General features: G+C 38.9%; 1 protein-coding gene across 1 annotated transcript; it reads right to left on the bottom strand.

Annotated features, from left to right (window-relative positions):
* Window positions 1–516: 516 nt before the first annotated feature.
* On the bottom strand, window positions 517–18,590 carry LOC106156273 (RBPJ-interacting and tubulin-associated protein 1-like). Its single transcript, XM_013531466.3, has 2 exons — window positions 18,425–18,590; window positions 517–17,246 (listed from the first exon to the last, which is right to left on the bottom strand). Exon 2 carries the CDS (start codon window positions 16,811–16,813, stop codon window positions 16,205–16,207), a length of 609 nt encoding a protein of 202 aa, XP_013386920.2. The 5' UTR covers window positions 16,814–17,246; window positions 18,425–18,590; the 3' UTR covers window positions 517–16,204.
* Between the last annotated feature and the right edge of the window lie 47 nt (window positions 18,591–18,637).

Genomic DNA, 18,637 nt, shown 5'->3' with positions numbered 1-18,637 from the left:
CGGCGACGACGGCGACGACAGACGCAGGTGATGGCAATATGTACAGACACATCTGTACATATTTACTGTACTGTTTGAGAACAGTAAGTGACATGGTTTTTCTTAAATGGTCATCATGGGAGCAGTGCCCAAAATAGTTTTTTTTCAAATTTTGATGCAATATTACATAATGTTTAACAGCATAATGACCATCAATTTTTAATAATGAAATATTAGTATCATGGATATTCAGAAAATGTGACTAGCAAAGGTCTTCAGGCCCATGGAACTTCAAAGTCACAACTTGAAAATGCCAGAATGTAAACAAGACAGCACTGTTCTGAAATGTTTTTTTTTCCATTTTTAACACTTTTTTTAACATAAAACAAAATTAACAGGTTACTGCCATTTTTATACGATCAACTAAGAAAATTGATGAGATGGGAAAAATATCAATACAACAGTGTTAAATGTCCAATTTCCTCCATTCTGAGATTCTGAACATAGTGAATGATTGAATCTGACAAACTGCAATGATATGAGTTTATTTCCATTTTGGAAACTTTATTACACAATACACGATAACAAGTTTACCATCATTTTTACATAATCAACTAACAATGTTGTAAAGATGCAGGAAATGTCAAACAAACACTTTTACGTATCTTATTAGTTCATTAATGAGACTGTTAACATGCCTAACAGTTGAATCTGAGGAAATTTGAAAAAACAGCATAACTTCTAAAATAATGGCCCGATTATGCTGATTTTCGAACTCAACCTGTGTTTTAGTAAGATTGACCACTCCTGTGAGACAATTGGCCTATCTGTTTTTCTTATATTGTGTTTACAGTGTTGTATATATGCTGAAAAATGAAAAAACAGCATAACTACTAAAATAGTGGCCCGATCATGCCGATTTTCGAACTTGACCTGCGTTTTAGTAAGATTGATTACTCCTGTGAGTTTCATGACAACAGGCCTAACGGTTTTCCTTAAAATGTGTTTACAAGGTTGCATATATGCTGAAAAGTGAAAAAACAGCATAACTTCTACAATAATGGCCCGATCATGCTGGTTTTCGAACTTGACCTGCGTTTTATGAATATTCATCAGCTCTGTAAATATTAAGCCAAAAAGTAAAACTGCCCTCCACTTATCGTGTTTACAAGGAAAGTGCACGGCGCCGGCATCGGCATCGGCGACGGCGACGGCGACGACAGACGCAGGTGATGGCAATATGTACAGACACATCTGTGTCTGTACATAAAAATTGGCAGTGTTGCTCATCAATGCATAGAGAAGGCTATGGATAAGTATCACTGGAACAATTTGCAAAATTTGTGGTGTTTGTAGAATAACAAGATTTGTTCCTCAAAATGACACATATATGTAGACTTGAGTAGTACTCCAAGAAGTGATTGAGTAAAGCTCAGTGTAAGAGCCAATTATAGGCAATTATATTGCACAACTGTGGTACTGACTGTAATAATGTCATCATGAAAGCAGTTCAAGGCAAGCCCTCACAGGGTGGCTATGGTAAACAAAAGGACAGCTTTGATTTCCAAACAGGTAAAAGACCTCACTGTGAAGATGCAAATTCTAGTGCTGAAGAAAATAGACTTTTAATGGATGACCTGGAAAGTGAGCTTTCTGAAATTAAAAATGAAATCAAAGACACAATAAAAAAGCAAGACCTGTCAGAAATGGTCTCTAGTATCATTGACGGTATTGTTCAGAGCACTAGAGAGGAATTTAAAAAGCTATTGCAGGAATCAGAAGCAAAGGTTGAGATGAAAATTGACAAAATAAAAAATGAGCTCAATAAAATGTATGACCAAATAATTGAAACTTATGAAAAAGTTGCAGCTGAGAACCTTGATCGAACAGGTAAGCTTCAGGACTATGTTGACAGTCTCATGATAGACAATGACAATTTAAAAGAAAAGCTGAGAGAGAAAGACAGGCAACTAAAACAGCTAGAAGAAAAGGTAAGAAAGAATGATATTAGTCTCAAACAAGCAATGAGGCTAGCAAACCACAATGAACAATACTCAAGGAAATGTAACATTAGAGTAACAGAAATGAAGGAGAAAGAAACGGAAAACCTTAGATATGATTTCCAACAAATGGTGAAATTAAAGATGAAAGTAGAGATTAATGACAGGGATATTCTTGGGATACACCGGTTGCCAGGAAGACCAGGGGCAATAAGGCCTGTGATCGTGAAATTCGGTAACTCAGAGGTCAAGCGGCAGATTATGCGAAAGAAGCATGAAATTAAGTCGGGATAAGACTACATGATGACATTACAAAACAAAATCTGATGCTTATCAATAAACGGGAACAGTTCGAGGAAGTTGAAAGGTCATGGTATTATAACTGTAATGTTTATGCATCATTGAAGAATGGTGGTGGAGAAAGATTGAAATTTGAAATAGGAGATAGACTAGAAGAAAAAATAAACAGAAAGTGACTCTACTGAATAATCTGCTCACATAGTGGATAACGAATGAACACGTTATGATTGTTCATAAGCAATTATTATGGTACTGCAGCATGCAAAACTAGATATTAGTTGTTATATTTTTGTAATATATCAAAAATGTATTTGCTTACTGTTCTAGGCCTACTGGTAGTAATATTGTTTGTACCACAATTCCAGTGAACAGCAGGGAATGATGTCTGATTTAATTGCAGGGATTATGTTATATCGCACTTTTATTCTTGTAATTTAGTACACTAGGTAGGTTTTTTTTTTTTTTTTTAAATTAAGTGTCATATATATCCACACTGTGAAGCTTAAAGCCTACCAGCATGAGGTAACCATCTGATGTAACATTATTAACCCTCTGGTTGCCAAAGGTGCGTATTAACATCCATCATTTAATGCACTCTCATTGCCAAGGGCACATATTTGCATCCCAGTGACCTGTTTTAGACCTTGTTGTTTTTGGGTCAAATAACACCCAATAGAATCCAAGGAATACTAACAAACCCCCAGGAAAGGCTTTTAGACCAATCAAATTCCATTTGCCATTCTTTATTGGTTAAAATACACAGGACCTTTCCATACATTGATGTTTTAAGCAGCCTGATTTAACCAGAAGAAATTTTGATTCAAAAATGGCTGCTGAGAATAGTGGTGATCATAAAATGGACACAATTTATGCAATATTTGCAGCAGATTCTGACAGTGAAGAAGAATTTGAGGGTTTTACATTAGAGGAGATAAATAGAAACATTGAAGATGAAGATTTGTTAGATGTAGTTGGTGAGCTAAGTGCTAAATGGGAGCTAGACCAAGGGCAATTGCCTGACATGTGGTGTCCTCAATTTGAACTTAATGTTGGACCAAGGGGTGTTCTTGTTGATTCTTCACCTGTGAGTTATTTTAAGCTATTTTTTAATGAACAGTTGTTTGATTTGATTGCTGCCCAAACAAACATTTATGCTGACCAATGCATAGTGTAGTGCCAACAGGTATGTTTATGTCTCGATCTGGAAAGGCAGATCACGTGACAGGACTGAAAACAAGGCAGATAGACAGATAATATACCGGACTTCTATATGAAGAAACGGGCTATTCAAGGAAGTAAGAAAGTGACTTGTGGATCAAGCTAAAGAGCTGTAAAGGTAAGAAACTATACTATTACCTTAAATAGAATCCAAAGGGAATTCTATATTGGCGACAAGGATGAGATCGGAGTATGAGCCAGGCCGGGGAGGTTATTATCAAGGAAAAAAGGTGAAACATGGTTCGCCAGCTGCGAAAGCGCCGCATCCAGATAGAACAAGAGGATGTTTGCTGTCCTGGTGCAAAGGCCCAGATACAGCTGATCATGCATTTGAATGTCATCTGCCTTTAATTTTCCATCCTATGTTACGTGGATTGGAAATTAATACACAAAGAATGGCTGCCCTGCAAACACTAACTCGCAGGATAATGGGGGTGCGTAAAGACGTACCTGACTTAAGCAGATTGGCTTTCATAAGAAATTCTGAGGAAAGCCTCATTTCTGGAGAGAAAGAAGCCAGGGAAGAGTTTAGACAGCACCTGGGCGTATCTGAGGAAAGCCTCACATTACGTCTTTTGAATTGGAGAGTGTTGTTGGACCTCTTTTCCATGATTAATAAAGACATACAAGAACAGCTTAAACAGCTGTTTGAACCTGAAGCAGAGGAGGTAAGGAAATTGTCCCAAACTCCTGAAGCATTTCATGCTCATTGTCATTTTGATCGAGCTCAGAAATTTCTAAAATTACCTAAAGAGGCTGGGCTACAAGAAATTATTGGAGCTGTTCCAGTAGATAGCTGCAGAGTTAAAATCAAAGGGTTTACTGCAGTATATTGTGATCCTGAAACGTATCCAAGTCCTGAAACATGTAAAGGCATTCAGGAAATTGGAGGAGTAGTTGCTGTAGGCATGCACCCTAAACATCAAGTGAAAACTGAAGAATGGGCCAGTTTCTAAAGGGTTGTGGCTCAGCCAGAAGTGGCTGCATTAGGAGAAGTTGGATTGGATATGACTTGTAAAGTCTCGAAGTGGGATGAGCAGCTTCAAAACTTAGAAATTGCTCTATCCTTTCTTCAACCAGGAAAAGTCTTGATTCTTCATGGCCGTGGAATGAGGAATTCAAATGATGCCAATGATGCAGCATGGAGAATTATTCTCAATGTTCTCCGGGTGGTGCCAGCTGTGGGGTCAGGAAAGGCTGATCCATTGCCATTGCTTTCTTGGATCCATGGACTTAGTGAGGTCATGGTTAAAACACTTTCCGAACACTTACTTCGGAATAGCAGGTGCAGTACATCAGTTCAAACATGATACTGGATCTAATGCCTACAAGACAGTGTATAGCATGCCACTTAATAGACTGCTACTGGAGACAGACAGCCCATACTTTTCAAGAGAAGGTGAGGCTGCTTCTACGCCTGCTCATATAGGACAAGTAGCAGAAGCAGTGTCTGTAATCAAGGGACAACCATGGAAAGAAATATTAGCAAAGGCTAGTAAAAATGCTCACCGCCTATATGTAGAGCGGTTGGCAGCAGAGATGTAAACTGAGGGTTGTTGGGCCAGACCTAGTGCGGCCTGTCCCGTGATAGCGGCAGGGGTATGAGTGATACTACTGACCGCGAGTGCTACATACACAGTCTGTGGAAAGTATATTCCTGGAAAGGTGAGGAATTACTTTTTCTTTAAGAGTTACGAAAAACAACTCCATAAAATATGATGACAGTGAATCCTCCTTCTCTTCACCATTTTTGAAACTGTCCTCATGTTCACTGTGGAAAGTTTTTCATAAGCCCAGTTCAATTCCTGGAATTTCCTGGAGCTGGCCTCTTTATCATCTGGATTCTTATCTAAGATGCTACAATGCCAGTCTTTTATAAGCCTGCTTGATTTCCACTTTAAAGCTCTGGTATTATTATCCTTTCCTATCCGTCTTTCTTTCTTCTAGGAAAAGGAATATTAATACCCCCTATCATTTTCCCTTATTTGCTGTTCTATCTTTATTGGTAGTAATTGATCTAGATATGGATTGGATTTATGCATCCAAAGGGATGTATAAATTCAAATGGGAATCAGAATTTGACTATATGAATTTCTTGGGTAATATTTCTCTTCACGTATGAGCTTCTCGTGGTGTAATTAGATTATTCTTTAGTTATTATTTTCTTATTGTTATTGAACTTATTATATTAAGCTGTTGTCTCAATTTCACTTTCTCGTTGGTGAGTCTATATCTACATCTTCTAAGTTCTGAAGTCTTTTCGGAAGTCAATTCTCTTGCTGTGAGGATGTGTAGAATTTTCACCCTCTGTATTTTTATCTTATGGATTGAATAAAGTGATTAGGGATAAGTCTTTTTGGATAAAGAGGGGAAGAGTGTAGTGCCAACGGGTATGTTTATGTCTCGATCTGGAAAGGCAGATCACGTGACAGGACTGAAAGCGAGGCAGATAGACAGATTATATACCGGACTTCTATATGAAGAGACGGGCTATTCAAGAAAATAAGAAAGTGACTTTTTGGATCAAGCTAAAGAGCTGTAAAGGTAAGAAACTATACTATTACCTTAAATAGAATCCAAAGGGAATTCTATAATAGCAAAGAGTCAGCCTCTGGCACGCTACTCACGACTCCGAGACTGGGTGGATGTCAGTCGAGAAGACATCATGGCTGTCACCGGATTACAGATTGCTATGGGCCTCAGCCAATACCCAAACATCTCAAAACACTGGAGCAGGCATGCACTGTTTGCAAATAACTTTTTTCCAAGCATCATGAGTAGGAATTACTTTCATTCAGTAAGTGGACTACTTCATTTTGCCAACAATGATTATCGTGTTGCAAAAGGTGAGATCGGTTATGATCCTGTGTACAAAATAAAACCAATTATGATGCCCTCAATGCATCTTTTAGTGCATCTTATCAGGCTAAGCGTGAACTAAGTATTGATGAAAGTATGATGGGATTCAAAGGCAGGATAAGCTTTCGCCAGTTCATGCCAGCCAAAAGAACACGCTTTGGAATTAAGAACTGGGTGCTAAATGAATCGTGTACTGGATACACAATGCGCATCCTACCCTATGCTGGTAAAGAAGAAGAAAGGAATGAACCACTTGCAACTCATGTTGTATTAAAACTGCTTGAGGATTATAAGGACACAGGGCATCATATTTACATGGATAACTTTTATTCCTCTCTAGAACTGTTCACACGCCTGGAATCTGATGGAATCGGTGCTTGTGGAACAGTGCGGGCACAGAAAGGAATGCCTTAAGCATTCAAATCAAACAAAATTAAATCTGGACAAGATCCTGTTTTTTATCGAAAAGGCAATTTAGTTGCAACACAGTTTTATGATAAGAAGCAAGTACAAGGATTGTCATCAATCCATAGAGCAGCTTGTATTGAAAAGCCTGTGCGCTGCAGAAGTGATGCTCCAGGGAAAGCAGCAGAGCGTATTCTTAAGAAACCATGTTTGATTGATGATTACAACCAGAATATGGGTGGTACTGATCGTATGGATCAGTTGTGCAGTTATAATGAGTTTCCTCATCGCACTCCAAAATGGTATATATGAATGTTTACCATCACCTTCGGGAAATTGCATTGGTAAATTTAAAAATTATTTATGATGCTGTTAACAATCCCCCTATGGACACTGAAATTCCGTGTCTCTGTTATTGAAGGATTAGTAGCAGGATATATGCAAAATAAAACTGTGCGACAACAAGCCAATACTTTTGATGAGTTTTATTTATCTGGAAGACACCTCTTGGAGTCAACTGACAAGTCGCAACTAGATTGTGTTGTGTGCTCAGATCGTAAACGAAAATGTCATCAGTGCACTTTTTGCTGCAAGCAATGTAAACTACCCATGCATCCTACAGTGTGCTTTAACAATACCACACCCTCAAGGACTATAAACTGGCACTTGACTAAATAACTGCCTATTATTGTAGTCTGTCCTCAACGAATCCAAGTTTTACTCACCAGTTAACAGTTATACACTGATGATTATACCACACGCTGTGGACATGTTCTATTGGATATGCATGCATGCATATGGATATATATTTCATTATATCCTTTCTCATGTATAACTAATCAAGTGAGAAAGATCATGTTGAAACATATATGTTTACTGAAATACTTCTTGATATTCTTAATTTCAAGTAACAAAGCAATATGGTACAGTATTTCACACGGACTTGTTACCTGAAGAGCTGTTCTTATTGTCTTATTATAATTGATGTTTTCATTAAATTGGAACTTAAATCATCTATTACTGTTTTTAAAGTGTTACTTGTTATTCATGAACATAAAAAGCATGAAATTGTTGTTCAGTTGGTTAACTTGTAAATGAAGAGCAAGACTTATGTAGATTGCAAAGTGGGATATAATTTTTGGTCACTGAAATACATAATAAGTCATTTATATGTATTGTTTGTATTTTATTTAGAAGTTTAAACATCCTTTTTTTAATTCTTTGTTTAAAATAGCATTAATTTAAATTATTTTGCCTAAAAAAACAAACAAAATAAGGTAGGTCTGTAGTTTACAATTTCGCCACCAGATGGCTCTTTGTAATGACTGGCAATGGGGGTTATCTAGGTCACTTGAGGCTCTGTGTATGAGAGGGTTAAGAGGCAGCAACTGCCGGGGGAACCCGTCCAAAGTTACATTGCATCCATGAGGCATGACGCCAGACTAGCACAACTCTATGAAAAAATCACGTTAACAGCAATTGTGAATGGTCTATTGCCACAGATCCGTCCCTTTGTTGTACAACAGGAGCCACGTGACCTAGACCAACTGATGTCACAGGCGAGGCTGGCTGAGAATGCGGTACAGCCCTTCAGCTTAATGCAGAACATGGACCTCATGGAGGTGACAGCCAAATAAAGATGAGCCAGGTAATCAACGCCGCTCGCCCTGCAGAGGTGCACATCAAGGGGACGTCCCGAAGAGAGATGCAGGGTCCTATGCAACTGAGAAGACAGCAAACGGGTGCATTCTATTGTGAGCGCAACCGCTACATTGGAGATGGGAGGAGAGGCAATTTTCAAGACAGCATGCACCGTGAAAACAAACGATATGGTCCACGATCAGGCCAAAGTTCAGAAGAACGGGTTTCCAATGTGCTTGAGTTGCGGTAAGTTCACTTATCTTCAAAGAAATTGCTATGCTAGAAATTTGAAATGCTTCGTGTGCAACCGAGTTAGGCATATTTCTCAAATTTGTTATTACGCACGTACCAATAAATGACTAGGCTATAAGAAAAATGAAAAAAAAAAAAAAAACAAGGCAGCAAAGCTGTCAAATGTACAGACAAAGAACAGAAAATAAAGATGCAAATAAGTGAAAAATTAAATTTTCACAAAAAACTGTTAAATTGCCAGAAAAATTTACCAAACAGACTGCGTTGCCTATTGAAGCTGTATGTTAGACCCATGTTTCTTTCCTGTAAGTTTGAGAACAGTAAGTGACATGATTTCCCTTAAATGGTCATCATAGGAGCAGTGCCCAAAATAGGGGTTTCTTCAAATTTTGATGCAACATTACATAATGTTTAACAGCATAATGACAATCAATTGTTATTAATAAAATATTAGTAACATGGACATTCAGAAAATGTGACAAGCAAAAGTCTTCAAGATCATGGAACTTTAAAGTCACACCTTGAAAATGCCAATATGTGAAAAATTAAATTTTCACAAAAAACTGTTTAACTGCCAAAAAAAAAAAAAAAAAAAAAAAAAAAAAAAAAAAAAAAAAAAAAAACCAAACAGACTGCATTGCCTACTGAAGCTGTATTTTAGTCCCATGTTTCTATCCTGTAAGTTTGAAAACAGTAAGTGACATGATTTTCCTTAAATGGTCATCATGGAAGCAGTGCCCAAAATGGGGGTTTCTTCAAATTTTGATGCAATATTACATAATGTTTAACAGCTTAATGACCATCAATTTTTAATTATAAAATATTTGTATCACAGATATTCAGAAAATGTGACTAGCAAAGGTCTTCAGGCCCATGGAACTTCAAAGTCACGCCTTGATAATGCCAAAATGTAAACAAGACAGCACTGTTCTGAAATGGGTTTATTTCCATTTTTAACACTTTTTTAACATAAAACAAAATACACATTTTACTGCCATTTTTATATGTCCAACTAAGAAAATTGATGAGATGGGAAAAGTATCAATAGAACAGTGTTAAATGTCCAATTTCCTCCATTCTGAGATTCTGAACATAGTGGATGATTGAATCTGACAAACTGCAATGATATGAGTTTATTTCCATTTTTGACACTTTATTACACAATACATGATAACAAGTTTACCATGTTTTTTACATAATCAACTAACAATGTTGTAAAGATGCAGGAAATATCAAACAAACACTTTTAGGCATCTTATTAGTTAAATAATGAGACTGTTAACATGCCTAATAATTGAATCTGAGGAAATGTGAAAAAACAGTATAACTTCTTAAGTAATGGCCCGATTATGCTTATTTTCGAACTCAACCTGCGTTTTAGTAAGATTGACCACTCCTGTGAGTATAATTACAATTGGCCAATCCGTTTTTCTTATATTGTGTTATCGGTATTGCATTTATATTGAAAATAGTGAAAAAACAGCATAAATTACCTAAAAGTGACCCGATCATGCTGATTTTCGAACTTGACCTGCGTATTATGAATATTCATCAGTTCTGTAAGTTTCAAGTCAAAAGGTAAAATGGTTTTCCACTTATCGTGTTATCGGTGCTGCATATATGCTAAAAAAAGTGAAAAAACAGCATAAATTCCCTAAAAGTGACCCGATCATGCTGATTTTCGAACCTGACCTGCGTATTATGAATATTCATCAGTTCTGTAAGTTTCAAGTCAAAAGGTAAAATGGTTTTCCACTTATCGTGTTATCGGTGCTGCATACATGCTGAAAAAAGTGAAAAAACAGCATAAATTCCCTAAAAGTAACCCGATCATGCTGATTTTCGAACTTGACCTGCGTATTATGAATATTCATCAGTTCTGTAAGTTTCAAGTCAAAAGGTAAAATGGTTTTCCACTTATCATGTTATCGGTGCTGCATATATGCTGAAAAAAGTGAAAAAACAGCATAAATTCCCTAAAAGTGACCCGATCATGCTGATTTTCGAACTTGACCTGCGTATTATGAATATTCATCAGTTCTGCAAGTTTCAAGTCAAAAGGTAAAATGGTTTTCCACTTATCGTGTTATCGGTAAAAGTGCACGGCGACGGCGACGACGGCGACGACAGACGCAGATGATGGCTATATGTACAGACACATCTGTGTCTGTACATAAAAATGCATCAAATTTTCAAATGTAGAGAACCATCAAATTTGCAATCTATATTTCGAAAATGCATGTTGATGCATTAGTAGACACAGGCGCCGTGATTTCATGTGTGTCAGAACAATTTTTGAGTTCAATTAACAAAAAGGATCCAAAATTTTACAATTTCGAGATTAAATGGTTCTGTTCAAAAGGTTCCTTGCTTGATAGAGTTACCCCTTTGTTTCGGCGATGTAGTCATAAATCACAAATTTTGTATTTTAGGCCTATTACCTCGAAAATTGATCACAGGCATGGATTTTCTGAAAAAAACACAATGTCAAAATAGATGTCAGTTTTGACGGTTTTACTCTACCTGAGTACAACTTAGAATTACCTTTGTACAATCCTCAAAAAATTGGATTTGTTAGATCCATTAGAAAGGAAACCATTCCAGCAAAATCAGAATGTTTAATTCCAGTGAAAATCTCGCATGCTTCATGTGTACATATAGCACTGTTAGAGCCAGTCAATCAGTTAGCATGTAAAAGAAACATTTTAGGATTTAAATGTTTAGTAACAGTGGATAAAAGTAGATCATGTTATCAAATCTTGAACCCAACAGATGAAAATATAATATTGCCAAGCAAGATAGTCCTAGCTACTCTTGGTGGCCACTTATTTTGCCTTTAACATGGCATATTCGACCAACCTTCTTGGCACCCTCACTTTCATTCAGAAAGTCCTGATTGGGGACACAGATAAGGTTATGGTTTTGCCCAAGCTGACAACCTTATTGACAAGAATACATTCATAAACTCTATGGAATCATTATTCATTGACAACTATGACAAGTATTCAAACTATTACAGGTTGGCCTATTTACCAGCTCTTTTATATTCCTTACACTTAATTTTAGCCAATTTACTGCTTCTTTTAAATTCCTTACACTTTATTTATTGATTATTTGGCCAAAAAGAAGAGTTATTATCCCTTTAACTCCAAATGCCATAGGTCCCAAATGTATGTCCCAACACAACAGGCATCTGCGATGCCCTAAGTACAAATTAACACCAGCTGGATGTCCCAACTATCCTCAACAACGAAGTTCGATAAGAAAATGGCCAATGCGTCAAGGATGTGGTGAGTACACGCCATCTTAAACCTAAATGTTTTGCTCACAATTTTAACTGAAATCTCTTAATACAGAGGTTTAAGTGTGAGGATTGCACATGTCTATCGATGCTACAGGGCCATGACCCTGGGGAGGGTTAAGGCAGAGTAGAGGTTAAGAGTTAGAAGTTAGCTAAGAGTTTAGCTTTTAACTCATTGTCCCCTACCGCCGTCATTTGCCGACAATGTTTTCTTATTTCTATCCCGAGCGTCGTCATTTGACGTCGTAATATTAATAGTACCCATTCCCGACTGCCGTCATATGACGGCATCCAATATGGCGGGCCCCTTGCCTAGTGACTTCATATGACGGCATGAGAAAGAAACTTTGATAGGTAAGTTTTAAATAGCTCATTTTCTGATTGGTTGTTGCTTTTCTTTTGGCCAATCAAAAGGAGCGTACTATAGAACAAAATGTAAACATTTTGAGGGTTGCGGAGACTACATATGGAGGAAATACAGAGTATTTTTGATGAGAGCTCTGTGTCTGAATTTTCGGGATTTGTTAGTGACAGTGAGTCTGACAGCAATTATTTGAGCTATATTTCTTTTGAATAACACTTTACAGACATAGTCTGAAAGTGAATTAGGCAGCATTAGTGAAGATTTTAGAAGAAGTCAGTGGGAAAACGATCTGTGGGAGGTGGACAAGGAGCTTTTCTGTGGAGAACTACCTGGATTCACACATGAACTGACGGGTGACAAAGATGAACTAGACTTTAAAAACTGTTCTTTACTGATGAAATACTGAACAATTTGTTGGAAAATATAAATGCATATGCAACATACAATGACTCTAAGTGGAAAGAACAAATTAAAGGCATGTCTCCGTGTCAGGGTTTATGTAGTATTTTTAAGTTGATGCTTATCACAACTGCATAATATAGATAATAAATATACTTTTCTGTAATCTGATGCTCATCTTTTAATTATATTTTGTAGAATTTTGTCTTTTTTTGTACCTGTTGATATAATCTAAAGAAGTATTATGATGTATATTTTATATATTTATAAACAGTTGTTGAACTTATATTCATTGTTCAATTTTTATAGACCAAATAATTCGGACTTGATCTTCCCCAATCAATAAATAACAATATTTTTAATATGTCCAGTTATAAAGAATTTCATATTATACCAATTTCATGCCTTAAGAACCCTGAAAATTTGGAACAAACAAAACAACAGACCTAGAAAAAGGCCATATTGAATTTCCTCAGGGATATAGGAGAGTGCTGACAGTGGCGCCACCACATGGTGGTGGCCAGATTTGGTGTTAATGGCTGTAGGGGATCGTGCAGCAGTCACTGCAGGGGACAATGAGTTAAAAGCTGAAAATTTAACACTGTTATCTCTTATTCAAAATTCTTCTCTTCTCTTTTTTTGGATGGAAGAGCAGAAGTGGCTTTACCTTATCAAGCCGGTCCAAGAGTCCTGCAAGGGGAAGAGGCTCCACCCAAGCGGGGAGCTGGTTAATGTGGTTGCCAGTCGAACAATGACCTTGCAGGGGGATGCTGAGGCACTGTTGCTGGAACAGGTGGCACTCTCTAGGGATAGAGGTGCGGAGGCTTGGCGCAAAGACTGTGCTAAGGGCCTGTTGGCTGTGGGTTTTCAAGCATGCAGTTGGGCAAGAGAGCACGTTGCCAGGGCTGCCACTCCCAGAAAAGGGAAGGGTACTCGAGAGGCATGGCAAGCCACATATCGAGATTTCAGACTTCAAGAGGACCCTACTTTGGAGCACAGGGTAGATACAGTGACTCCGAGCACTGTGGTAAGAGGAAGTCCGGAGGCAGCAGTGCGAGAGGAGAGTGGGGAGTCGGGTCAGTATTGGACAGTGTGCTAAGGACTCCCACTAAGTCAATGGAGGTTAATACACAAAGGGCTACCCTTACCAGCTGGGGTAGTGAGATGGACTTGCGGGAAAAGCTAACGTACGCTAAGGTTGTTAAAAAAACAAGCCTGAGTGGATTGGTGGTGTCAAAGAGTCGAGCGAAGTCAACTAAGACTGGGGGCTTTTACCAACCATGACCTAAGAGTGCAGCAGGGTTTACCAAAAAAGCCAAAGACTCAGAAAGGTGGGAAGCACTTCCTAAAGTACCTTCTAAAGTTCCCAAGAAAGATGAGGAGAAGAAGTGTTTCAGATGCAAGAAAGTGGGGAATGTGGCTCGCAAGTGTGAGGAGGATAGGTGTTTCAGATATTCTGAACTGAGGCACATAGTCAGGGATTGCCCACTTTTGAGAAAAGCGGCCAAGGACCGTAAAGATATCTCCAAGGCGAGGCAGGATGACTCCAAGGGGAGTTCATTGAGCTTGGTTAGTTCTTAACCTTCTACAAGTGGCCTCAAGGAGCTGGGTGCATGGGCCCATGCTAAGAGACAAAGGCAGAGTGGTGGCTCCAGTCAAGGGGGAGTTAACAGTGCCGTGGGCGCAGGACCTATTGCGGCGAGTTAAAGGATGTCATTGAGGCCAGACAGGTGGGTGACAAGGAAATAACAGTTTCCAGGGCCACTGTTATCTTCTGTGACCCAGCAACATATCCTAGTGCTGAGGAGGTGGCTTCCCTGCAGGCAGAGGGAGCCGTGGTATTGGTGTGTTGGCAACCAAGACACGAGTTTGCTGGGCAAAGTTTGAGCAGGCAGCCAGCAACCCGGAGGTGTCTGTTCCGGTTGAGATTGGTGTGGATTTCACCACCTCATCATGGCAGTGGGAAGCACAATTTGAAGTGCTGGAAAGAGCTCTTACGTTACTAAGAGAAGACCAGGTACTGTCTAGGGACCAAGGACGACTCGACTACTGACATGGTATGGGGACATGTTTTAAACATTCTCCAATTGGTTGGGGAAGTGAAAAGTGTTCAACTAATTCACTGTCACTGTTTCACAGGGTTCAGGAAGATGGCAGAGAAGTGGGTACAACATTTTCCAAATAGCTACTTTGGGGCTACTTCTATTTTTAGGACGTATATGGTACGTCGAGGAGTAGGAGTGCAATGGAGATGCTACAGTGGATGCCTGCTCAAAGGTCCCTACTTCCGATATCTATCAAGGAGTAAGTCTACTCCAGCTTTCCTGGGGAAGTAGCGGAAGTCGTGGCAAGAGTTCGTGGTTGTGAATGGGAAGACATCCTCAAGATTACTGAGGAAAATGGGCATCGGTTGTATTTAGACCGGCTGGGGCCCCAATTTTGACTAAGAGCACTTTGACGCTGGCCAGGAGGTGTACGGCCTGGTCAGGGGTAGCGAGAACAGAGCGGGAGGTCCTTGGCTAGGTCAGCTTGGGCTGATTGAGAAGCGAATACAAGGATTGTAAAAGTGTGTTGTGGGTGTTGGATCGTAATGGCTATCTCCAATCCAGATAAAGTGGGAAGATTGTAGTGATCCGGCATCAGTGGGTGGCTCGTCTTGGGTCTTGATTCCAAGTTGAGGCTGAGTGGCAGATTGAAAGAAACTAGATAGCTGTGAGGAGTGCGGAGACTCCAGGTTACAGCTAGGAGGGAGAACAAAGGGTGACGCCATTACTGAGAAGCGAGATAGAAAAATAGGTTGATATCCTGAGTTTCCTGTGGCCAGGCATGCAAAGGGATTTTGGGTCTGCTAAGGTAAGCAGTAGAACAGTAGAAAGATCCTAACCTAGAGTGGAGTAGTGTAAGGGCTTTTTATACTAGGGTGAGTTTGAGCAAATAAATGTCTCAATTACAGACCAGTGACAACAAAAATGACAAGTGACAACAGCATTGTGATCAAGAACAACATTCATGGACAATGACAACATAAGTGACCAATAACAATATCACAGTGGTCAGTGACAGAATTGTTGGAACCACTGACACCTTGAGTAACTGACCACAATACTGACTAGTGCAGTGCCTTAACAAACCAACACCAGTATAATAGCAACATGCAAAACATAAAAAAGCATATAAAACACCTATGAAATTTAAAAATACAAATAAGCAAAAATAAATATAAATTAACAATGGAAGTTCTATATGTACAAAAATCACATAAAACCGTTTTGACATCACAATTAAAAAAGTGCAATTATTAAATAAAAACCATTTCTTGCTTTATACAATCACTTGTACCTATAATACAAAAGTAGATTCTTTCTGCTGTTTGAAAGTATGAGGAAATGTGTTGTTCAAGCACTGTACAAGAGCCTACATATATAACAACAAAATTAAAAAAGAGAGATCTTTACTTTTTCTTCAACACTGAATTGCTTCTAGTATCTATCTCCATGCTGGCCTGGACGCTGTCGTCGTGGCTCCTGCTGATCCCCGTCTCCCTGACAACGGTCGTCCTGACAATGGTCTCTTAGGAGATCCAGTATCTGATTTAGATGAATCGGCCTTCATAATTTTATAGTTTGTGGGAGAGAACAATAACGGTTTGACCTTTGGACTCTCTTTCTCCCACGGAGCTGGGAACGTGGGTTCGGGGAGAGGTTCCCCAAACAACATTTCGTCCACGTATGTTGGCGTGTGTTTGACCAGTCTGTACTTATTCCTTGACCGTACACCTAAGGGGGTGCTTGATCTCGACCCCGCTGGCGAAACAGACCGTGCTGACCTCTGTGGACTTGGGCTGTCTCTTTGCGATGGTGGCGGGGACCATATTAATGGTTTCTCTTTGCGATCGGCAAAAGGATTGTCTCTGTCACTCCACTGTGTGTCACCATGGGGATTGGGATTGTGCGGCTTGAAAAGAAGGTCATCGACTTCGGATGTATTAGAAACCTTGTGGTATGGATTCCGGCTCCTTCCACTCGGAGGACCACTGCTCAAACTTGAGCTGGGCCGCGAGCCAACAATGGCGAATGCATGGTCCGAAGTATTCATGGTGAGAACATATAAAGTACTTGTCAGATTTTGATGAAGACTACATTGCGATTGCTACAGTTTAGAAGCAGTTGTAAAAATTGTGACTAATCTCAACTAACACAATGGCTTGGTTTTGTTGCGACTCCCAGTCTTATTTCAGCTGACAAACTTTCATGACAAGTCTAGTACAGTGGTGGGTGTTCTTGCAATTTCAAACTGTCACAAATAACACGATGAACAGTTTTCTTGGATTTCCTTACTTCCCCAGAAATTTTACTAAACTGTTTCTCTTTGCTCCTGTAACTTTTAGGCCAAAGTTGCAATCAGTGTCAATCACATCCGTGTTCTTTTTTTTTCTTTTACTCCTTCAAATCCAGTTGTTATATTGTTATATTGTTATAGCGACCTGTATGGAAAACTTTTTCTTGGAAGCCCAATGCTTTTTAGTGACCTGAAAGAGGAAACAAACCATTATGCATGAATTTAAGGTAGTTTTCGCATTGAAGAGTATACTTAAAGGTACACCTTACATGATTTACTCACCAAAATGAATTTCTTTGGGAAAATTTGAAAGCAATTTCCTCCTACTCACAAATCATTGCTCCATCCAACCCGGCTCTAAGATTCATGTTTATTCCATTTTTTACTCAATTATTTTTCATCATGACTGCCTGTACATTTAAGAAGGAAATATGGATGCCAGGTACTTTTATTAGGAAGTTTTTTTTGTCTGAATTAGGTAAGATCTGACAGACCATGTACATGTAGCACCCCATTCCCACAGATTTTAGAACGATCTATCCCTGTGGGGAGTCTCACTAGATTACTGTCAGCTTAGCCGGCTTAAATGTCAGTCCCGCCTACTACAAGCTGTGAGGGGGTAATTAACTTCCATGTGCGGTTGGCTGACTGCAATTTAGCGTGAACCCCCAGGGAGTTAGGTCTATCTAGTAAGATCTATCTAAATCTCTGGGTATGTACCCTAGGTCTGCAGGTTATGTAGACAAACCGGTACATGCAGAAGTCATGGCTTTGGGATATCTTCAAAGTTGTACAGAAAATTTTTAAAGAGAGATGCTCAATTTTAAAATTAACTACATGGCTGGAAGCAAACCTGTGCTGTACTCGTGAAAGACCATATTTTCTTTTTTCTCTCTCTCAGTTGAATTTATACAAATGGTTTATTTATATTCCTTTTACTCACCAGTACTTCAAACAACAACACTTTCTTTATTTTATAAAAGTCACCATACTTTGGGTAAACATGAAGGCAATAATAATTCAGGCATTAAAGCTAAAAATATTATCTATCAAAATAACTCCCATCCTTCCTTTTATTTCTCCCCCCCCCCCCCCCGGCCCCTCCCCAGCACGAAAATTCATGCGTTAGCACTCCTATTGACGATTCTGATATGTACTGTCTGTGCTAACTGTGTCTGTGTATGTGTGTTAGGACAGACAGTACATATCAGAATCGGCAATAGGAGTGCTAACGCATGAATTTTCGTGCTCCCCCCCCCCCCCCCCAAAGTTTACTGGCACACAGCAGTAGTTACTATAAGTTAGTCTTCCGTATTCAGTAGGGCTAAATTTTGTCTGAATTGTTACGATTTTCTTGTTCTATCTTACCTACACCCTCCTACACTATCCAAGGTCTCGCTCTCTGAAAATCCAAATTACGAACCAACTCTAGAGCGTCACCATCACCTGTCCATTGACAAATATTTGAAAATTGAACGTGTTTTTACCACTTTGTGTACATGCAACGTCCTTGAACTTTAGATCTCGTTTGCAGGCGTGGGATTTTATTCTCAAGTCAAATATTAATTTGCTTTTATTATT

The sequence above is a fragment of the Lingula anatina genome, chromosome 8, assembly GCF_051362555.1.
Source record: "Lingula anatina isolate TDL-2025a chromosome 8, LinAna3.0, whole genome shotgun sequence".
In the NCBI taxonomy this organism is placed as follows: Eukaryota; Metazoa; Brachiopoda; class Lingulata; order Lingulida; family Lingulidae; genus Lingula; species Lingula anatina.
The sequence above is the reverse complement of the archived record's forward strand: the minus strand, read 5'-3'. Positions and strand labels throughout refer to the sequence as shown.